Source organism: Lactuca sativa, chromosome 7 (genome assembly GCF_002870075.4).
Source record: "Lactuca sativa cultivar Salinas chromosome 7, Lsat_Salinas_v11, whole genome shotgun sequence".
Lineage (NCBI taxonomy): Eukaryota > Viridiplantae > Streptophyta > Magnoliopsida > Asterales > Asteraceae > Lactuca > Lactuca sativa.
This window is the reverse complement of record NC_056629.2, coordinates 131450272-131474808: the sequence shown is the minus strand read 5'-3', so window position 1 is coordinate 131474808 and position 24537 is coordinate 131450272. Positions and strand designations below refer to the sequence as shown.

Below are 24537 nucleotides of genomic sequence, written 5' to 3'. Positions count from 1 at the left end.
AATGAGTTGGAACCCCAGACATCATATCTTCAAGTTTTAAGGATGGAATTGGTCTAGAATCATTACCTTAAACTGTTTTGGACTTATAAAACATGTTTTTGATGTGGTCGTGATTATGGTAAACCAATTTCAAGGTTATTATCAAAATTTCATGTTTTATATGTGTTAATGTAATTCTTGAAATTGTTGATATGATTGTTCATACACTTATGAGTTTTGGTATATCATAAGAATTATTTGTAAAATTGTTTGTTAGTTAATTCTTGATCTAAATGTATTTTAATGGAGTACATAATTTCTCCTCAAGTTATGGATTACCAAAAGTCATTTCTTTTAAAGATCCATTAAAATTCATAGGTTACACAATTGAAGAGTCTTTTTGTTTTATGAACTCCATAACTTGTCCTCAAGTTATGGATGTTCAAGAGTCTATTCATTAAAGTTTTTAAAACCTTAATTAAACTCATATGTTATGAAAATCCAAAAGTTTTTGAATAGTTCAAAACTTGCCCTCAAGTTTTGGAATTTGTAAAGTCTCATACACACTTTAATTCCAAACCCTAGAATTTTAAAAGTTAAAATTCAACCCTTATACTTTATAGTATAATAAGTTATTAATATATATATATATATATATATATATATATATATATATATATATATATATATATATATATATAAGATCAAGTCAGTCTTATCGCTAGTAGGCCTCATTCACGAAGTCGGTCTATAAGGGGGGTATAAGGTTACTGCCTATAAAATGACAGTTTAATTAAGGGTGACAATTTATGACACGACACGACAAAGATACACGACACGAAACGAAATTGGGAAGAAACTAAAATTTGAATTTGTGTTCGTGTTAGCTATAAAAAACACGATGTCATGTCGTGTCGTGTTCGTGTTCGAAATTCGACACGAAATTGACACGATTAGCAGTTATTTATCGTGTTTTCATGTTTGTCGTGTTTATCGTGCTATATTTGATAACTTATTCATTAAATAAGCTAGTTTTTAGTATATGTTATATTTGTCGTGTCGTGTCGTGTTTGTCGTTTTTTACTTCGTTCGTTTTTGTGTTAGTTAAAAAAACACGACATCGTATCGTGTCGTGTTCATGGTACAAAAAAAATTGTCGTGTCGTGTCGTGTCAGATAGAAACACGAAACGATAGAACGATTTGCCACCCCTAAGTTTAATGGGTGTCCACTCTCACTCACCCCTTCCTTGACTGGTGGAGGGTCGTTAGCTGAACGGGTAGGAAAAAGACTATAATTTTGATTATAAGTATAATGATAAATATAAAGTAACTAAACCTTTTTATAAATTACTAATCTTAGTTACTTTAGGAAAATGTGAATTTGGTGCTAACCCATGAAATTACACTTTGCACTTTGCTTAAATCGTTAGTAGAGCGTGTGTGGTTAACCGGCACACTAACTTGGATTTAACAAGGTAGGCAAAGGGTAACTTAATGTTTATCACAGGATCCGTGGAGCGCGTGTGGTTAACCGACACATCGATTAAGTGATAAATATTAAGGGTACCAAGTATATTTGCATGGTTATTCACACGTTGTTTTGTGATCATCGACATCCTAGTCAAAAAACTTGAGAGGGCACAATCGAGACTGAAACATGCCATTGAAAAGTTCAATGAATCACAAAAAATCTAGGAGTTTCAAATCCAATTAAAACCTAATAAATTATTTTGTTTTTTCATGGTGGAAATTGGTGAATCGTCATTCGCCTACCTTCAAATATTTTATAGCTTGGATTACGACATCCCTCTTCCAAGTTATAAAATATTGTGTTGGGTCCTAGCATTAATATTTCATATTGGGTGTTATATTAAGGACTTAAATCAACTAACTTGAATTTCTCCCATTGTAGATGTATAGCTTAGACAACTATGATCTTCCCAAATCTCATGGAAATCATACTTCTCTTCCTCCACCTCCTCCAATTATTCTCCCTGACCCACAATTTCTTGAATAATTCAAGGTCATTCAAGCCCTATTGGAAAGCAAAGTCTATGTGTGCTCACATCTTGGAGATGAAGTCACATAATAACAAGCCGGAAGAGTTGGGTGTCAAAGTATTGAGGAAGTTGGATGTTGACTAATCACTTCCTAAGTCACATAGTGAGTTCTTTAAGGACTACTGTGTAACAGACTATGACATGACCGTTAATGATCGTATCTATTTGCTTGGTGTTGCTGAATCAGTAATGATTTGGAGCACTGGTAAAGCAAATTTGATTAGAAGTCCAACTTCCCAAAATACCATGGACATTGACAATGGTAACATTGGATATCCAGAAAATCTTTCTCTTCCCAATGGAAAGGGATCGGCCATAGTCAACTCGGTTGGCCAAATGGTAAAGAGAAAGGCTAAGTCTGAGATATTCCAGTGTACCATTCCCAAAGATTCCATATGTTTCTATTTCCAAAGGAAAGGGCATTGGTTGCGAAACTACCCTAACTACCTGAAAGATCTGAGAGAAGGTCAAGTCAAAAAGTTTGACTCTGCTTTAGGTAAGTCCACTATCTAACTCTCTTAAGTTCCTATTTGAAGATTCTTAATACATTTTGATGTATGGCAGGATCAAGAAAATGGAAGGAAACTTAAAGGAAGAGTATCCTGAATCAGATCGCGAAGATGGATTTCAATCGCATGGTTCGAAAATCGGATTCTTGAGCTACGACTTAGCAGTTATGATAGATTTCTAGGAAATATGTAATAACATAGTTTCCATTTAAAGTTGCATTGTAAGGAAAAGTTTTTCTGCATTTTATAAATAAATAAAATTTTATTTTACTTTATTTTGTATCTCCTTGCAATGACACTTATGGAAAATTGATGTTTGTATGTTTCTACCAATATTGGAAATATGAATTTGATTCTTTCATTTGTGGTGGTGTCTAAATTTACCAAATAAGGAAAGATTCTCATCACCCAAGGTTTCAATTGGAACGAAACTTGGAATCATGCAAGCTATATAGTATGATGAATGAGAATTTTCATCTTTGGAAAATTATGACTAATTCCTTGTTCACATGTATATGTGAGTCAAGTGAAGGACTAAGGGATCGAGTACACATTCTTGTGCACTGGTCAAGTACACCACAAAAGATCGATAAGACTATTCGTCATGATTTACTAAATCTTAGTAAATATGGTTATACTTAACAATTTAAGTATAATTCTGAAACATTGGAAAAGTTTCGATGTATGGCAGAACGAATGGGAAGAATCAAATTAGGCAGAAAGATAAAAGTTTCTCAAATATGAAAAGATGGGAGAGTACTTTAGTATCATGTTTTGTGATCATCTTAATGATTAGGAAACCATATCAAAATTGGTCCTCTAAGGACATCTTAGTGCATTCCTATGGTTAAGAAGATGAATCGTGAATTGCTGAGATTGTTAAATCAAGAAGATGAGTCATACTTCGTTCCAAAACAAGTCTTATAGTCGTACTCCAAGATTGTAATTTGAGTGACACATCTTACAGAAAATGTAAGAGTAAAATGTGTCCTACTCTTATACATTTGAAATTGGTAAGTTGTGATGTTTTGGATAAAACAGAGACCAACTTAGGCCAATTGTGTGAAGTGTTTGTCTTGATAAGAATCCACACTATATCTTGAATATTTTTTTGTCAAGGAATGGGTCTTGGTAAGAGAGTCTTATATGTCAAGAGGACAGTGGGAGTCTAAAAGATCTTGAAAGAGTCTAATCAAGAATAAAAACCTGTAGTTTATCACTAGCACACGACTTGAGGTTTATAACCTATCGTGTTGACATATTCCTAATTCTGTGCCCATTCTAGTTAAAGTTGGCTTTGCATATGAGTTCTGAGAGTTCTCAATTGGTTGCATAACAACTTGGAAGCAATTGCAGGCCCTTATGCTGCCAGGTGGCAAGAAATTAAGAATAAACAAGTTCAACCCATGTGAGTTTGGATCTGTCACTAACCTTGTCTTGCGATTATGGTTATGACAAATTTACATGGATAGGAACATATACACCATATAAATCTAAGTGTCATAAGGTTTCTCTCCGATTCATGAAAATGATGGTGAGGAAACGATTTCACTAAGTAGATTTTAAGTAGATAGAAATTGTCATATTTGCATTCTCAAAGTCGTTAATGGAGTGTGTGTGGTTAACCGACACACTAACATGGACTTGTGTGAAATAGAAAAGGTCTAAGCAATTGAGACTATGATTACGACATCCCTTTTCATAGTTCTGGAAATTGTTTAGACACACATGAGAGCTATCTAAGGAAAGGTGTATGATTTTGATAAAGTTTTATCAAAGCATCTCGTATCAGAACTCTGAACTTTGGTAAGAAAGTCAATAAAGTATTGATTTCTAAAAGTCCAGCTGATTTCTGAGTACATGTAAAAGCTAGTTGGAGCATAAGTGTTAAGCTGATAATTTTCATGTTAGTGGGAGCATGATAATTATGATAAGTGTTACAAGTTAGCAATGTTAATCATAGAAAACAAAAAGTTTCAATTGAGAAAAGTTGTTTTGCTATAATCACTACAAGAAAAATAGCCTTTTACGACGCACAAACCACGACACTCGTTGATTTATGTTACGCAAAAGAGAGTGACATTAAAAAAGTGTCATCTCTTCAAAAAAATTAAGATTGTGTGCCCTTAAATTAGTGTCTATTGTAAAAAAAATAAAAAACACGGAGGGCACTTTATCTAAAACGTGCGTCCTCTATGAATGTCGCTTTATATTTTTTTTTAAGAAGCGCGTGTCTCCCTTTAGAGGGAAAATGAAATCCCCAAATTTTTAAAACCCCCGCTTCTTCTCCCTTGTCTCCACCCGACCCCGACCCTCACCCACATTCACCGCCTCTAATCCTCATTGCCTCCTCTGGCCTCAGACTACGCGTACTGTTAATCTTATAATAAAATCGTAAGGGATTTAGGGTTATTTCAAAAGGATCGCTACATCTGCTCACCTCTTACCTCCGGAGACCTCCGCTCAACTCTTCCCACTGGCGACCTCGAGTTCATCTCACCTCACCGAGGTGAGACCTCTTACCTTCGACTCCTCACACTCACAAGAATATGATTTAGGGCTCGTTACATTATACCTATGTCAAACTTACAAGGAGATTAAGAGCTTTGCGACTTAATCGGACGTGGCGGTGTTGAATCTTCCGATAACGCTGTCGGAGGTGGTGTTGGTGGTTACTTAGATTCTGATGATGATGAAGATGACAGATTCGATGATGTGGAGATTCTGGTGGATCATCCGGTGTCGGACTATAACATTACGATCGAGGCGCTTCCGTCTAGTACAATCAACGATCTGCACGAAATCGCAAAAAGGATGGTCGTTGTCGGCTACGGAAAAGAATGCTCGCTTGCTTACAACACCTGCCGGAGGGAGTTTTTGGAAGAAAGCCTCTCGAGATTAGGTTTTTTAGGGTTACAGAATTCGATTAAACCTCTAGAAGACGCCGAAAACGATGTTGAAATCGAGAAATTGGTCAATGCAATTAACATGGTTGTTCGAGTTTTTTACCCTAGCGAGCGACGCCTTTGCGAATGATATACTCCAAATCTTCAGATGCAGCCGTTGAGGTGCCAGAAGCTTCAGATGCTGCTGAGAAATACACTGGTGCTAAATCAGAGGTACTTCAATTCTCGATTGTTTTAGCTTTGTGGTTTTTTTTCTGCCTGATGCAGATCATAATTTGAAAACTTCAATTTTCCTTGTGAAACTGAGCTAAATAAAAATCATTCGTGTTTCTTTTATTCGTGTGTATAAATTATAACTATTGTTAATAAAGTAATGTTTCTATTTCTAATTATAACAGGAATCACGTGATTCTTGATGATGATGAAGTTGGAGGTCTTAACTTAAATCTTGGAGGCCAAGTGTACCCTATAACAGAAGACGATTTGGAAATATGGGAAGGGAAGAGTGGCAGAAGATGATTTTGTCAGCAGTGCAGCAGGTAAGGGATAACATGTATTTTCTTTTACTGTAGCTCATCTAATCATATGTTAAAATTCAATTTTGGTAAACCTAAATATGGGCATATGTTTGATGTTTTAGTTGTAAAAAAATATTATCTAATTCAACATAAACAAAGAAACACATTAAAATTAAACTTAAAAGTTTTTTAAAGAAAATAATTTGTTTTGGCTTCTGACTTTGGCATGATTTATTTGCACTACTAGAAAAAAGCCCTTTAATGACGCGCAAACAATGACACGCAGTGATGTACGATACGCAAAAGCGTGCGCCCTAAAAATAATGTCATTTCTTCTAAAATTTGAAGGATAGAAGACACGCATTTATGTGTGCCCCAAAATTAGTGTCAGAAAAGAAAAAAAAGAAATACGGAGGGCACCTATCATAAAGAACGTGTCGTGTAAAGGTGTCGCTTTATATTTTTTTAAGAAGGCGCGTTCTCCGTATTTTTTTGGGAAATGAAATCCCAAAAAATTAAACACCCCGCCTGATACTCCTTCTTCTCCTTCTAAAATCTTCTAAAATCCTCTGCTAAGAACCCTAAATCATTCGTAACCATTTTCCATTCCCAAAAGAATTAAACATCCCGCCTACTACGACTCCCCAAATCACCCTAAATCATAAATCCCTAAGAACCCTCATTTGTTCTTGAGAAATGGTGCCTTAGATCAAAAACTGTGAATTCAACTTCGAATTAGATCAGGTTCTCTCAATCAAGAAACTCCCCCTTCTATAACTCAGAAAAGCATCAATGCATGCATATTTCACCTGCGCCGGAGTCAACCGTTCGTTATCCCATATGGTCATCATCACAACCTCGGGCTTTATCAACTCCTTCTGCAAGATCTTTCTCATAAATGCTATCAATCCTAACCTTTCTCTCAATCAAGAAACCCTAACCTTTCTCTCTATTCACGAGCCAGTAATCGATGCCATCATACGTTTCTTTTCTCCATTACACTTTTTTTTCCCTGAAATCATATATGGGTTTCTGTTTACTCATATGATTTCTCCAAGGTTTTGATGCATTCATCGCTTACACATCTCCCAATTCTCTTTATGTTGGTGGATCTGCTCTTTTTTGCTCTCGATCGAGGGTTTTTTGGGCTTTCAGGTCTCAGATTTCTTTTAGGCCTTCTTCAATTGTACTCATGCAAAAATTCTTTGGTAAGGGTTTTTAATCGCTCTTTAATTTTGATTCTATGTTGTTTCCGTTAGTTAGTTTTGGATCTATACCACAGTACACAATCACGAACATTCAGATTCTCATGGCTCCTTTACTTTCCATCTTCGTGTTGTTAGTGTTTGTACTCCACGTTGCCTCTGAATCCACGAGAGAAGTAGTAGAACAAATCGATGGAGAAGAATTCACTGAGGAGTTGCTGTTCAGGCCACTTCCTGATCAGAAAGTTCTTTCTCATTTTCACTTCGAGAGTAGGGTTATTCCGACAAATTCTTATGGACATCACCACCGGCTTTTTCCCAAAGCTATCTATAAGCTGGTATGATTACAATAGTTCGTTAATTACTTTACTCAATCAGATTCATTTTTCTATCTAGGCATTTTATTGAATCCTTAGATTTAACAGTACCAAAGGCTTTCTAATTGTTGCTCTGGTCCATCCAAATTGAGTTTAGGTTTTAATGATTCATTGATTAGGATGATTTGTGAAGTTACATTATATTATTGTATTACTTTTTTATATAGATTTCAACCAATCGTATTTGTGGTCTCATGATTCAAACAATCCATGTGCCTCTCTCAAGCTTGAACGTTGAGAGCACTAGTGGGTGCACCATTTCCAATAGCTTTTAAGGTTCTGAAAGCAACCATGGCTAATTTTTCCAGCTCTTAATGGTCAAAGCGTTTCTTATGTTGTACTCTAGTTCCCTAATGGCACAGTCAACCCACCACACACCCATTCACGAGCTACGAAGCTGTTGTTTATTCTCATGGGTTCTTTAGAAGTTGGGTTTGTCGACACTACTAAGAATCCAACTTTAGCACTCTCTGCATTTGGTACTGCAAGCGCAGGGACTGTATCTGCTCCAAATCCAGTTTTCAATTCGACCATCGATGATCAGATATTGGCCATGTCATTCAAGACCGACATTGCTACCATTCAAAAGATAAAATCCGGGTTTTCAGGCTAATTAATTGATAAGTACTCGCTTTGTCTACCACACATTCATTCAACGTCAAATCCTCCAGCAATGGGCAGCTTTCATGAAAAAATATTTCACTAAATCATTGTCAAATAACTCAACATTTTCCAACTTAAGAACCCTAAGTGCAGGAAACCCAGAAATTCTAGGCAAGATCCGTCAACAAGGTATGTTGGATTTATTTTATTCCAAAATGTTTTTTAATTTATTTCCCTGAATGATGACATGGAATAATCATCTTCTTTTCACAGTATCAACTGATGTGATGTATGACAAGTCTATTAAGGCAATCATGGTGAAAGTAATTGATTCAAACGAAGAGTTTCTTCCACACCCTGCAACTGTTTGACGAAATGACCGTTCTACCCAAAGCGTGGTATGTAAACTTTCAGATTCTATATTTCAAAAAGGGTTAAATACAAGAAACAACAATGCACTTTCATTTATATGTTTATTATAAAAAATAAAATTGGAGAGAAGCCTTTTCATAGTATGCATATCTCACAATCCTTTTCATACACCTTCTGCAACTTTCCATGTTTGCTAGTAATGTGCGTTTATTGTACATAACTAAGTATGGTTGGAATTTGAATTTATTTATTTATTTTTTGTTTTTCCTTGTTTAAAGGTGATGATCACAGCATAATGATATATTACCCAAGTGCAGCAGGGGGTGGTATGAAAGAATTGTTTAGAAAGGTGAATTTTTATAATTGCTATGTGTATTAAGTATTTAATTTATAATTACTATGAACTAAACTGTCAAGAGGTGTCTTTCAGGTTGGCAACTAAGTGAGTTTCATCCAGAGGTCAGAAGAGTGAGACATGAGGGCTCTTATATATATATGAGGAATTTATGCCAACTGGTGGAACAGATGTTAAGCTTGCTTAAATTCTTGATTGAACATTTATTTTATTTTATTTTCCTGTGTAATTGTTCAGGAAATATGGATTGTATTTATGGTACAGGTGTATACTGTTGGTCCAGAATATGTATATGCCGAGGCAAGGAAGTCTCCTGTTGTTGATGGTGTAGTTATGAGAAATCCAGATGGCAAAGAAGTAAGTGACAGATGGACATGGACCATAGTCATACTCTTTTCTTCTTTTTAATGTTTTTATTTTTTATTTTCAGGAATGTCAGGTCAGGTATCCGGTGCTTCTTACTCCAAATGAAAAACAAATGGCAAGAGAAGTTTGCAATGCATTTTGGAAAGGGGTAGGTTATATTATTCTTATATTGGCTAATAATTTAGTTAATTATATAAAAAATGTTGAAATGTTACATTTGTCTACTATTAGAATGATTATTTGTAGTATTACATTTGTCTACTATTGGAATGATTATTTGTATAACATTAACTTTTGTGCAGTGCATTGTATTATTTGTATATGGTATTTTATTTTCCCTTATGTGACATGAAATGCAAATTTAATATGAAAATAAGTAAATCCATAAATAATTTAAAAAAAAATTACGATACGCAAAAATGTGTGTCATCTTCATTTATGACATGGCCTTTCTTGACAGGGGCTTTCTTGATACACATTATGTGTCATTAACACGCGCGTCGTAAGGTTACGACATGCGAATGCGTGTTGTCTTCCTTTATGACAGGGCCTTTCTTGATACGCATTACGTGTCGTAAACGCGCGTCGTAATTGCGCGTCGTAAATGAGCGTCATCTATAGACGACGCGCAAAAGCGCGTCGTCTCTCTTTATGACAGGGCCTTCCTTGACGCGCATTTGCGCGTCGTCTGAGCCGTTTACAACGCGCAATGAGCGTCGTAAAAGGCTGTTTTTCTAGTAGTGTTGTGTACTTTGACATGATCAGGTTGATAAAGTTGAAGGGGTAAATATTTTCTACAAGATAAAAGAATTTTGCAACTTTGGGTGGGGCTTTGTTCTTTTTGCATGCTTCTCAAATTATTCATCTGCCAATAGGTTACAAAGATTTTTACCATTTAGATAAATATAGGAATTAGTTATTTACTTATTTTATTGATGTGGGATTTCATTTATAGGGGACAAAGTTTGAACTGTGGCATGCTTGTGTGGGTCTTCCTGCCTTTGTAGTCATTTTTATGTAATTTCATAAGCCATTTATCATTAACCCCAATCATTATTTTAGGAAAATTTACGAAAGGGTGAAACCATCATTTCATTTCATTGAAGACTAAAGAGCCAAGATAATCCTGCAAGTTGAACAAATGGAGGTACCAATAGCTTATTGGAATAAGTATCATTACTCACTGTTGCAAATGGTGGGAAATTCCTCAATAAAAGTATGCAGCAGGTCATCTCTTCCATCTGATGACAACAGAAAAGGAGGTACAAGGGTAGTTTGGTCAAGCAATTAGTTACATGGTTCAAAATTGTTACTGATATGGAAACTTATTGGCAATGTAAATGCTATGCATCAGGTTATTATAGGAAAGGGTATTGTGGGCAAACTAAACAAATAAAGAGCATCTTTTAGTGTAGGGGCATTTTGGGCATTTACGTTAATGTAGTGGCTATATAGGAGTAGAGAGAATGAGTGGAAGGCATCTTTTCATTTGTGTGAAAACTGGAAATTATTCATTTGGGAGAGGCTAGGCTCTCAATTCTCTAGGGTTGTTGTTCATTTTGAGTTATTAATGAATTTAGAGGTGACACATTTTTGGTTGTTAACTTCATTAGCGAGACTCGAATATTGGCAATGAATTTAGATGATGAATTAGAGGAAAAAAGTTGTGGCTTGTCTCCTGTTTGGAGGATCAAGGAAGGTATAATGCCAAATTTACCCTTGAATATTGTTGTCTTTACTTAATCATTTAGGAGCTCATTTCCTCTATTTCTACAGACTTTACCTGATGGTGTAAGATTGAGGGGTGATATTAATGTTTTGCTCTTGGGAGACCTATCCACTACAAAATCACAAGTAACCTTAAATTATTTTCATTTCTTTTTATTACAGAGTTGTAATTTTAATAACCTAAGTAAATCAATGAAGGTACTTTACTATTTGTTGTTTTTAACCCATGAAATTACTCTCTTCCGGGAAAGGCTCATCTGCAGCTGGGCTTACAAATATTCTACAACACTCTTCCATATTAGGGTTGCCATACAAGAAGCCATGGAACAACAAACAATATCCATAACCAAAGCAGGAATAACACCATTTTTAGTGTTAAATCTTAATTAAACTCAAAACTCAAATCCTCTACTTTATTTGGTGTTTGATTATCTTGGTTTTTTTGACAGGTACCTTTGCCCAGACCATGTCAACCCTGCTGAGTTTCTAGCCGATTTAATATCAATTGACTACAGCTCATCAAACAGTGTTAACTCTTCCTGAAAAAGAATCGAAGTCTTGTGGACTCATTTTCTTAACAGATTTCATCAACCTTTTACACAGCAACTCTCACCAAAACCCTAATTGTGAAAGATAAAACCAACTTAAAAAGGAAACCTTCGTAAGAAAAATATAATAAACAAATAATAAAGAGTATATTGCTATTTCTTGTATTTAAACCCATTTTTATTACAATGGCTAAATTTTCTAATGAATTAGAAATCTGGTTGATGCCTCCAATATTGCTGCATTGGCTGCCCTGTCAACTTTTAGAAGACATGAATGTACACTTGGAGGTGAAGATGGTCAAGAAGTCATTGTGCATCCACCAGAGGTGAGATTTATTTTATTTTGTTTTGTTTTATTTTTTATTTTTTTATTTAATATGTTAACAGTTAATATATTATTAAACAAATCTTTTTCGAAGGGTAAGAAGGTCATTTATGTTTACATTTGTATTCCTTTCTTCTTACTCTTCCCTCGCAAGCATGTCTTAGTCGTTGGTTACCCATTTAGACATTATATATGACAATGCTTATTATTGGTTACGTGTCTGAGCTGGAATCTCAAATCAAGGTTGGATAATGATGAATTGAGTCCTGAAAAAGTCAATGATGTTAAGGACTTCATTGATGACTATGTGGAACGAAATCAGGTCATCATATACTTTTTTCCTTTTCACATTTTCTCAATAGTTTCTTTTGTGATTGAATGAAAGTCTTAATGAAAGTAAGTTATTTTTTTCACATTTTCTCAGTAGTTCCTTTTCACTTCATTATGTTTGCTCTAAGGGAGATCAACTTATCAAAAGTAAGTTATTTTTTTCACCCTTTTATTTAATATTTTTGTGATTGAATGAAAGTCTTAATGAAAGTAATTGATAACCCTTTTTCTGTAAATGATGTTGTGATTGTGGGAGAGGTGTTGTGTTTTTCTCTGTTGCTAGTAACCTTCTCAACAACAACATTCTACTTAAGCAGGTGAGTAATCAAGATTAAAGGAGACTTGTAATCATGTTTGGCATTCCTTTCCAATAAGAAACAGAGTTGTATGATTATTTGTTAGTTTTATAGGAATGTATAACCCGTGTTAGCAATGTATTATTTTTGTTTAACATTTGAATGATTCTTTGTATGACATTATAATTTGTGCAATTTATTTTATTTTTTGAGTATGAAATTTTATTTTATATTATGCAATGGATTGTATTTTTTGTATATGGTATTTTATTTCTATTATGAGAAATTAAATGCAAATTTAATTTAAAAATTAATAAATATATAAATTTATTTTTTTAAACATTTAAATTTACGATACGCAAAAATGTGTGTCATCTTCATTTATGACATGGCCTTTCTTGACAGGGACTTTCTTGATACGCATTGCGTGTCATTAACACGCGCGTCGTAAGGTTACGACACGCGGATGCGTGTCGTCTTCTTTTATGACAGGGCCCTCCTTGATACGCATTGCGTGTCGTAAATGCGCGTCGTCTCTCTTTATGACAAGGCCTTCCTTGACGCGCATTTGCGCGTCGTCTGAGCCTTTTACGATGCGCAATGAGCGTCGTAAAAGGCTGTTTTTCTAGTAGTGAATTAAGGGAGAGGAAATTATACTTCATTTCAATTCTAAAAGCTTAGACTGAGATTTTAATCATCTTTAGTCAAGGATATATATATATATATATATATATATATATATATATATATATATATATATATATATATATATATGAATTTTATGTTGGAATGGCTCAACTTAAGGAAATTAGATATATATATATATATATATATATATATATATATATATATATATATATATATAGGAAATGATCAAATGAGAACACCTAAAAGGTTGAGAACGCGAGAACAAGTATATTCATTTGTGATTCCAAGTATTCATTTGTGGAGAAATGATAAATTTTTTACGCAGAATCAACATGAATATGCTTTTTCTCTTCAATTGAAATTAAAGGCGTAAAAATTTATCATTTCTACCCAAATGAATACATGGAATCACATATGAATATACTTTGTTCTCGCGTTCTCAACCTTTTTGGTGTTCTCATTTGATCATACTCCTATATATATATATATATATATATATATATATATATATATATATATATATATATATATATATATATATATATATATATATATATATATATATATTGCGTTCTAAAAATTCGATTATGATTACGACATCCCTCTTCATAGTCGAATTATGAAAACATGGTAAATAAAAATATTGTAGCAAAAGACTGGTCTAGAATCATGTCTTTATGTGAGACATCATGAATCGTGTCCCATATGTTTCGGGTGTAGGATCGATTGCATGTGCTATAATATTTATCCTTTCTAAATTTTTCCAAATGCCTAATGACATTAAGAGGGGAAAAAAGTCTAGATTTAGATATGACTAAAATGATTAAGCAGTTGTCGAGGACAATCTAAGGTTTACCAAAGATTGGTTGCTCAGGGATAGTTGGAAGTATAATGTTAATTTTGGAAAGACCATATTGACATATTTTGAAAGGAGGCAACTCCTGTTCAGAAGTGATAGTCAAAATGGGAATATGTAAATGTCTCTATGGGTGGAAACTATTCAATATGTGTAAGATTAGAAAACATAATGCAAGAAGGATGTTCAAAGCAATGTACTTTGAATATCAGACTTTGTTTCTATGGAGTTGATCGCCATTAGAATACTCTGTAATGTATGTTGACAAGTCTTTGTGACTTTATGCATAATTATTACAGAGGATCAGTGCATATAAGTTTAAAATCTAACAGATTTCGGTAAATGGCAGGAATTTGGAATTCTTGCATTTGCGGTAAGGATTTGGGAGTGTAAAATGAGAATCATTGGAATTATGTTCAATCGATATATTTCACAAAGTAAAGATCATAGACAAACTTAGTGTGCATACTTGGCGTATGAAATAACTAATGTTTGGACAAACATAGTGTGCATACTTGGTGTATGGCATGACTATTGTTTGGATAAACATAGTGTGCATGCTTAAAGCATGGCATGACTAGTGTTTTGCTTCAAGTATAAAGTTGATTAGATGAAACATTATATAATGAATAATGTGTAATCAATATGGTGATAAATAAAAGGTTCTCTATTTATATTCACAAGTTCTGAGACCATATTGGATTCGATTATTCTTGTGTTTCACTTTGCATGTTTTGACTTCCAGAACAACTAGGTCATTCTTCCCGAATTACTAATTTATTTAAACCATCCACAGTCGGTCTTATGTTGAAAGTAGATATGAATCAAGACTGTTATGAAGTTGGCTTGTAGATGTCTAAGATGTTGGACATAGCAAGAGTTGCTACAACACTCATGAGTGCTCATAAGTTCTGAGTATTGGATTCAACCCACGCTCATTTGAATCACTTCATGGATTTTATCACGAGTGATCATGAGACGATAATATCTTATATTCTTCAAACCTAGAGATATGAGTTGTTGACTATGAGTTGGTCATACATTGATTGCACGAAAACGCATTGGTAACTCGATGTTATTAAACGTGCCTTTTTATATGATTCAACAAGTAGTAGAACAAGCATATGAGTCGAATTTTTTCCATTCCTTTTACCCTTGAAGGGATAAAAGCCATATATGTGGGCCCCTCGATGATTCAGTGATGACACCCCGAAGTGCTTGGCCAAGCCTGGACTGATTTAATTTGTTCAATTAGTCAGTTGTCATAATCGGAAATCGGGAAACAACAAATGGAAAGAGAGAATGATTATAATCCATGTCTCAGTCCATATGATATCTAGAATGGAGGAATATATGATCCCTTATCTAATGGACAAGTCATCTGACTAAGTCAGAGTTCGGCAGCGGCTTTAAGAGCTACGGTTGCTAGTCGGGATCTTGGAGTCATATGCAATAATAGTTTTAGACTTATCCAATTGGGAGACTGTTGGATTAGATATCTAAGCCCATAACTATTATTGGTATGTATTCGACCCGAGAGTAGCATGGTCCATTTGGGTTGCACTTGACCGAAACAATTTATATGGATAGACTTTTAAGAATAGTATGTTTATGATTTATATTAATATATTATAAGTTCTAATATATTAATATGAAATCATATTATTTAATTAGTATTGATCAACAATGAATTTAGAATTAATTTAGTGATCAAAAGGAACTAATTAAATATGGACTCTTATATATAGCATGGGCCAAGTTCATTTAGGTTGGGCTAACCTTGCATGAATAGTCCATGGAGTTTTAACCCATGGATCCTATGAAAATGAAAGGTCATGGGTATTAGGTTTTACATGAATGTAACCCTAATCCACCACACTATATAAAGAGGTCCTTGACACATGAAATGACACTAGTGTGTGAGGATACAAGGGTGGGCCAATTTCTAGTGTGCTTACTATTCTATTAAGTTTCCAAGGTGTTTTTGGTGATTTGTGATTCCACTTGAGGCTTCCACACTATTGGGGCTAAGCTCTTAAAGTTCAAGACTTCAAGCCACATCAAAAGGTATGTCATCTAACTAGGCTTTTGTAGTATAGTTGCTCCATATTATGCTAGTTAGGATGAAACCTTGGAATATTGAATATTTGCATGTATAATAGAGAAAACATAGATCCAAGGTTTATAGGGTTGCATGTACACCATAGGAGTGTTAGAATGCTCAAAACCCTTCAAAGGTCTCATTGGATTTCGGAAGCGGGGCAAGCTAGGCCCCATATTCATTGGACTTTTCAGGATTTCAGCCCGGATGGGCAAGGTAGCATACTAGCTGGATTTTCCTGATGAACTCAGTCAGATCCATAAAACCTTCCATGTGTCTCAGCTTCGGAAGTGTGTGGCCGATGAGTCTACAATTGTTCCTCTAGATGATATTCAGGTTGATGATCGCCAAAATTATGTGGAGAGGCTGATGATGATCTTAGACCGAAAGATGAAGGTTTTTCATAACAAGGAAGTGTCATCGGTCAAGGTCCAGTGGCAACATCGGAAGGGTTCCGAATGGACATGGGAATCCGAGTCAGAGATGTGAGAGCACTACCCTAATTTGTTCACGGCAATAGACTTCGAGGGTGAAGTCTAGTTCAAGTGGGGGAGAGTTGAAACATCTATTTTTCCAGGTTTGCTTTGGACCCTTGAGTTTTGATTTGTTGCAAGAACAGTCCCTAATGTCAAAATCCGTGACTTTTAGGTGCAACTTGAGTACGATGGGCGTACACCTTGGTACGCTGAGCGTACTAAGTCCCGCGCCAGTATGCTGCGCGTAATCTGGTACGTCGGGCGTACATGTTTCAGACCGAAACCCTAATAATTAGGGTTTGTGCACTATTTAAACACTATTATGGCCCCAAGACCTTTCCCTTTACCAACCTCCATCCCAAGATCGATCCTCCTTGCAAAACCTAGTTCATTTTAAGCATTTTGAGCTTTTTGTAGTGATTGTATGCTTCCTTGGTTGCGAAGAAGGACCTTCAAGGAGTAATCTTTGCTCTCAAGACTTTGGATCCAACATATCCTCTTCAATGTGCACCATTTTGAGGTATAAAGCTCCAAACTTGGCTTATGTTTCCTTAGATCTTAGTTAAGCCTTGATTTTCTTCCTTTTTGTCCCAAAGTCTAGAGCTTTGTGAGTAAAAGGTACTCATAAGCCTTCAAGATGTTCTTTCAGACGTTTTAAGGCATTTCAAGTCATAAAAATGCAAGCCTGGACCTTGACTTGTCCCCATCCAAGAGTTAGGGTGTAGAAAAGGGTTAAAAAGGCTAGGATTTTAGTTTTGGGCTTCTTGTAGCCTTGCAAAGGCACAAAGTTTGCAACTTTATGGCCTTAAGGGTCTTAGTGAGTTCAAATCTAAGTTTTGATCGTAAGGTTTTAAGGCATTAAGACATTTTTCATGAGTTTTCTTGAGGGGTGCGTACGATGAGCATAACTCCCTGTACGTCGGGCATACTGCATCCCAATCGCGGTCCTCCCACTTCCACTGAGTACATTGTACGTACCAGTTGGTACACTGAGCGTACAGCCTAGTCCAACTTGGGTGATTTTTTGGCCTTAATCGTTTGGCTTGCTTATTAGGATGGACCATAGATTGTTGTGATACTTGGCCACTTCTGATGTTCGGCCCATATTGGACCTTAGATGATCCTTAGGGTTGGGCCTAGGATTTTATTGGGCTTAAAAGAATAACTTGGCCCTTTTACCTTGGACATTAAGCAAGTAATGTAGGTTTTTAGTTTTAGGTTATATCTCAATTATTAATTAGGGCTCTATTGTTTAGTTAGTACGCAGATTTCTCCAGTCCGACAGCCTGAGCGTTTATTTGGATTTTTCCACAGTTGAGGTGAGTTTCCTCCCTAGATCCATGGGTCGAAGGCACCGATGCCGATGCATTGTTTGTTGTGTATATTGTTGGATGCCTCGTGATGATTATATGGAAGACCAATATCTGGCCTTTGGCATTTGTATGAAAGACCAGGCTCTGACCCCTGTCAATTATATGAAAGACCAAGATCTAACCCCTAACATTTGTATACAAGACCGAGATTTGGCCTCGACACTGAACGAAAAGACCATGGTTTGGCCCATGGCAGGAGACTACTATATGACTATGATTTGGCCCATAGCATTTATCTTCTTTCATGTGTGGTATGTGGTACTTGGGAAACTCACTAAGCATTATGCTTACAGTTTATGTTTATGGTTTCAGGTACATCCAGTTCCAAAGGGAAGGGCCCGACGTGATGGCATAGCATCCTCCCCACACGATTTCCGTATTTGATATATTGCACTCTGATGTATTGGATATTATGACTTGATGTTTATTCTGAACAATTTAATGAACGAATTGGCTAGTTTTTTTTAAAGAAAATTTTACCATTATTTTGGGCCTTTACAAAAGGAAGTTTATGGGAGTGTATCCAACCATAACCAAATATTAGGAGGCATTGCTATCAGTCCACACTAACACGATCCTATATTTGTGCATAAAGATACATATGTTAGATGACAAGACAACTCTTAGATTTATGATATTAGAGCCATATATATTTCAAACTTTCATTACAACAAGCTTTAACTCTTCTTTGTGTAATGGAAAAAAAATAGTTTAAGTCACTAGCTTTTTGTGAACATGTAATCAAATCTCTTGATTTTTTGTTAGTTGAACTGTAATTTATTCTTATATATAAATATGACTACTTGTATAATCTTCAATTTGACATTAACAATGATTTACTTCACCTCAAATTGGATATATTTAACATTTACCCCTAAATGTCACCATTATCATATTACTTGAGTCGAGCCGCACAATTACTCAAAGGTCAAACTTTCATACATAAAAACTTGATCAATATACGAGGTTAAGTTTTGTAATGAATATAGGGATACTTTGCATGATCAAACTGCTAATCAATTATTTTCAAATGCTTTAAATTAAAGGTTGTATGCAAATTTGGATTTTAATTTTTATAGATTTTCAAGTAATATGTTTAATATGATATTTTATATGATGTCTTTTGATTTTATAATTATTAAACAAGTTTATTAAGATGATTTCGAAATTTAGGGAATCGATGAGAAAGATCAACTGAGAGAAACTTCAATTTGGATTAAGGGAGTAACACTTTCCTAGTATCAATGGAATGAAGCTAAGACCCCATTTTTCTTGTGGGAGGATTTAAATGAAAGTTTTTAGATTGTTTATAGGCATCAAAATAACGGAATGTGTACGAACAATTTTGGAACATTCAGCAAGAAAGAACAGTCCACAAAAATGTGTACAATTATGAGAGTTTGATGTGCTAATTTATCGATATTCCTTATTAGCTTTTGGAGAGCACATTTTTTAATGGGTTAAGGCTAGATCTTCGCTCAACAATCAGGGTTAGGGAGCCGAAAACCTAATCTCGGGCTATGAGGATGGCATTTATGATGGATGAAAATCGCTAAAATGATATACCAAAAACTAGGGTTCAAGGCCAAGGAGGGGCTAGACCCAGTGATGCAGATAGCAGAACTAGCCGACAACACATGCGAGAAGTTGGGGAGCGGTAGCACCACGAGGCAAATAAGTCAATTCAATAGGCTTACTAATGCTGAGTTGGTTGCCAAACATGAGAAAGGGTTATGTTTCTGATGTGATGAAAGGTTCACCCCGAGCATAGGTGCGTTAGTTGAATGCTCAAAGTTATGTTAGTAGCTGTTGATAATGAGGCCGAAAATTATAGAGAGCTAGGGGACGATCCACAATTTCAACAATATTCAATAGAAAACAAATTTCCAGCTTTTTATTTATTTATTGAACAACAACAAATTTCCACCTTCAGGAAAAGGTGCTTGTTTGGGAGGGGAGTAATGATAAGTCTGCAAGATTTATCTTATCTCAAATTCGGAGTTATCTTTTATTATTATTTAAGATTAATCATTCCTTAATAATTATTCCTTTTTAGTATGTTTTTAAATTTGGTAAGTAGAGTTTTTTCAGAACATTATAAATAAGACCTTAGGATCGTTTTATGATTATAATCGATAAGAGTATTGAGTCTTGAACTCAGTTTTGGAGACCTCCCTATTTCTCGAATTACATGAACTATATTTACAGGTTTTATCGGTTCATATCAGGTATGTTTAAGGCATTTCCTTTATTCTTGGGGTCGGCTTGAGGTTTGGGTTCGGGTTGCGAATTGGATTGGGAACCGATTTGGGATTGGGCTTTAGGTTGGTAGAATTATGAAGGGTTTATGTTGTTTCTATTTGGAGTTTTTTTGGTTGTTTGGAGAGTTTAAGGAAACCATTTTCAAAGTTGAGTATTGAAGGTTTGCGAGAAGTAAAATGAATATCGAAGGTTTGAGAGTGTATAGGAAATTAATATAGTTGTGGTACATATTTTGGTAAAAAATATGGTAAAAAATTTCAATTACAGGGCAAATAACAAATAACATTTTGATTAAAAAAGAGAGAGAGAGAGACGTTATGCAAAGGATTATTGAGTTTAGGTGTCGAGCTCAGCATGCCAAGTTCACGAGGCAATGTTTTTTCAAGTGACTTAGTGTTAATATCAAATCCAATAGATACAGAAGGAAACTGACAAATAATATTTAGCTCGATTAGTTGTGAATAATAAATCCAATTATTATTAATACAAATATCGAGTTTTGTCCAGAAACCATATCGATCTTTCACAATCAGATCTGATTATAAGGAAGGGTTAGAAGCATAATGTTCTGTTATCGGATGAAATTAAAAGACATAACAATAAAGTAAAACCAACCTCGTAGTTGTAGGTCTTCGACCCGTCAATGATTGTACGGAAAATTTATGTCCTTAAAGGTTTTTACGTCACTCCAAGGCTGTAAGCTTCAGTGTAAACACCCATGATTTAAGGCAGTTTATTCTTCGTTCCAACAATTATGGAAGAAAGAATAAACACAAAATGATTACTCGAAAAAATGGAAGAAACTATATATATATATATATATATATATATATATATATATATATAGAGAGAGAGAGAGAGAGAGAGAGAGAGAGAGAATTCTGTAATGCAAGGATATGAGTCTAGGAGGGCTGAGGGCTGCATTTATAGTTGCTAAAAGCCTAGAAGGGGAAGTTTCTGACGAGATACATGACACTAAGTTCGTCATTTCACATATTTATGACATTAGCTAAGGTTAGGCAAACGTGTGGACTTGACCCATCTATTGATCCATGTAAAGCCTATACATGCCTATCAAAAGAAAAACATTATAAACTTATTAAATGTTTCTTCGCCCTCATATATGGGTTAATGGCTGGGAAACTAGCAACTTATATTTACCACTATAATTTCAAACATTTAGACCTGATGCCAATACCGAGCCACTCACCCTAGCATAAAATAATGCAACATGAAACGGCATGCTATTGAACTTGCCCTTATTCTTAAGCTTATTTTTCACCAATAAAAAACTATACATTTAGTGATATCTCATAATAGTGTAAGGCTCATTTGTTTCTTCTAGGTATATAAAACTTACTGATTAAAAAAATACAGGCAAATTTAAAAAGGGTAGCCCGTTCCCCACCTATCTCTCCCTATGAAGGTGAAGGTGCCAAAATATTGGTGGGGGGCATCAGTGACTAAAAATAAAAATACAAGTTTGTTTTAAGACATGTTAATTTTTTGTATCAAAAGAATTAGGGTAAGTAAAAAGTTAAAAAAAAAATGTTATTTTATGTGTATTCAATTTGGATTAAAAAAAAATACTAATAAATAAATAAGTGGAGATATAAAAGATGTGTAGTAGCCGACTTCACTCTTCCTTTTCGGGTGAAATCACCTGTAAAAAGCAAAGCAAAGCAAAGCAGCATCCTCTAAAATCAAAACCAACCAAACCACCCCTAATCGCTCTCGTCCCCATCCATTATTCCCCGACGCATCCCCAATTCCTAAGCTTCATCTGCGATTTCAATTTCCCCTCAAATCCATCCGTAAACCCTAGCTCAATTTCGATTCAACATCTTCCACTGTCAATCATGGACGCTGACTCTTGGGCTGCTCGTCTATCTTCTACATCCAAGCGATACCAATATGCTCTTCAATCCCGATCGTCTGGTAAACATCAAGATTTAATTCAGGGTTTCTTGTGATTATTTGTAATTTATTTGTATGAGACCATAGGGTGATTGGATTTGTATGAATTTGACGCAGATATGTTTATGGGGTTCGAGGACATCGAGGTGGATGATGATATCAGGGAAGAATTTCCATGCCCCTTTTGCACTGGTTATTTCGATGTAGTGGGTTTGTGTTGTCATATTGATGACGAGCATCACGTTGAGGCCAAGAATGGGGTATCGATTGTTATACTTTTGCCCTAATTTTCGTTAATCCCCTTTTTCAAAGTTCAATTCTTTTCCACCTTCTGTCTTCTTTTTTAATGCTTGATGATATTTAGTATCTATCAGGGGATTCAGAATCTGAAATACCCTGATCATTATCACAAGCATATGCCTTTTGGATTCTGATTTGGGAGTTGAATAAGAATTAAGAAAGATCGTTAGGCTTTCTCTAACTTGTTCCAGTTTTTGATATTGCAGGTGTGTCCGATTTGTGCTGTGAGGGTGGGGGTAGACATGGTAGCACATATAACCTTACAACATGGAAACATATTCAAGATATCCTTTTTTTAATATGATATTTCTACAAAATAGAACTTGTTTTATTGTAATTCTTTTTTTATATATGTTTCTATGTTTTTGATGATGAAGTTAAACTGTGAAATCCTTAACCAAAACTTACATGCAACAAAAGAGAAAGTGTCGCAAAGGTAGTTCTGTATCAACACTTTCATTGTTAAGGAGGGAACTAAGAGAAGGAAATTTGCAGTCTTTATTTGGAGGTTCCTCTTATATAGTTCCATCAGCAAATGCAGCACCTGACCCTTTGTTGTCATCATTTATTTTGCCAATTGTTGATGATCTTGGAAGCACTCAATCTAATTCAACAGCTGAATCAGTTTCTGTAACCAAAAGCACAACTGAAAAAGTATCTGAAAGGTATGATTCTTGAATCTTGATACTCAATGCCTTTTGGTCTTATTATATATATATATCATTATCCTATTTGTTATTGTGAACACATAATACAATCTTGGAAGCATATTCTTATCCATGTAGAGAACTTGAGGATGAGGTTTTTTTATGAAGGGATGAATGATGGGAACATAATCACAAATGGGATCATAAAAAAATTATATTTTTTATCACTAAAGATATGTTTGTATATATTTACTCAATAGGGCAAATAGGGTTGTAGGATCTGAATTTTTAAGAGGTCTGAATTTCTAAGAGGGTCTGAATTTTTAAGATCCGAGTTTTTCACATGTTTGGTTGGAACCTCTGAAATGCTTTGCCGAATGATAAAAATGACCATTTTACCCTTCCGTATCATTTCTTTCAATTACAACATTGTACTTCCAACCTTTTCCTTATTAAGACATCATACTTTGAAAACTATAACCAATTCTAGCATTTTCTACTTTCAACTTTTTAATAGGCCATTTACTTTTCGATATTTACTCGATTACACAACAAACAAACTTTTATAGATCATGCAAAGATTACTTCTAATAACTTTAAAGCTATGTTATTGAAGTGTGTACTATGAACAACACACTGTTTATTTATGATGGGTATTAATGGAAGATGAAAATGTATTTGCAGAAAAGCTCAATCACCTCCGTTGTCGATTGAAGATAAGGAAGAAAGGAGCAGAAGATCGGAATTTGTGCAAGGAATGTTGATGTCAACTATTCTTGGTGATGAGTTGTAAAAAGATGTGGTTATGGGGTTTCAAGGTGAGAGGTTGGTTGGGTTACTTATTTGTTATGTGATAATGGGGAGAGTGAAATGTAGTAATAAATTTGTAATTTATGTTTCTGAGAATTGTAGCATCAATTAAAGTGAGAAAGAAAAAAAAAGAAATAAGTAGTATTAGTTTGTAAGCGAATGCGATACATTTTACTGAAATATGTTGTGGTTGTTTCTTCTATTTCTAAATTTTATAGCAAAAAGTTGCTATCAACACTACTAAATCAATATGTTGTTATAGTAAAACTATAAAAATACTGTATGTGTAGTAGTTTAAACAAAAATATAGAAATGATCCCATGTAATAGTAACATCACAAAAATAATTCCTTTTGCAGGAAATTTCATTTGAAAATAACCTTTTGTACATATAAGATTAATAAACTTTTACCATAATGCACAAACTTAAAACCGACGTTACACACAAGTTAGATTATACAAACTAAATGGGTTTTAAATAGTTGAAAGGCCAATTACACAAAACCAATATATTTGAGCATCATACCAAAAAAGACATTACTTATTATTTTATTTTATTTTTGCATGAAAGTCATTGACGATTCTTTTTATTTTTTTTATTTAAGTCATTATTTGCTTATAAAATTGGTTCCCAAGTTTAACTTGTTTACATAGTCAACTTTCAGTGAGG

At 34.7% G+C, this 24537-nt stretch overlaps 1 protein-coding gene and 1 long non-coding RNA gene across 2 annotated transcripts in view; one reads left to right on the top strand and one right to left on the bottom strand.

The window, feature by feature from the left end:
• LOC128127038 (uncharacterized) overlaps nt 1-20998 on the bottom strand; it is a 28308-nt gene extending 7310 nt beyond the window's left edge. The window contains exon 1 of the long non-coding RNA XR_008225091.1: nt 20810-20998. This is a non-coding gene — a long non-coding RNA (uncharacterized LOC128127038). The remainder of the gene's footprint in view (nt 1-20809) is intronic.
• An 831-nt stretch (nt 20999-21829) lies between these two features.
• On the top strand, nt 21830-24070 carry LOC111921179 (protein DEHYDRATION-INDUCED 19 homolog 3). Its single transcript, XM_052765264.1, has 5 exons — nt 21830-22132; nt 22229-22371; nt 22618-22697; nt 22822-23076; nt 23743-24070. The coding sequence occupies exons 1-5, from the start codon at nt 22054-22056 to the stop codon at nt 23849-23851; spliced, it is 666 nt and encodes a 221-aa protein (XP_052621224.1). The 5' UTR covers nt 21830-22053; the 3' UTR covers nt 23852-24070.
• Nucleotides 24071-24537: the final 467 nt, after the last annotated feature.

Excerpts from the sequence above, each read along its gene's own strand:
- LOC111921179 (XM_052765264.1), top strand. The coding sequence starts at position 22,054 with ATGGACGCTGACTCTTGGGCTGCTCGTCTATCTTCTACATCCAAGCGA. Across the intron at positions 22,372-22,617 it reads ACGTTGAGGCCAAGAATGGG|GTGTGTCCGATTTGTGCTGT; the intron begins GTATCGATTGTT and ends TTGATATTGCAG. Across the intron at positions 23,077-23,742 it reads ACTGAAAAAGTATCTGAAAG|AAAAGCTCAATCACCTCCGT; the intron begins GTATGATTCTTG and ends ATGTATTTGCAG.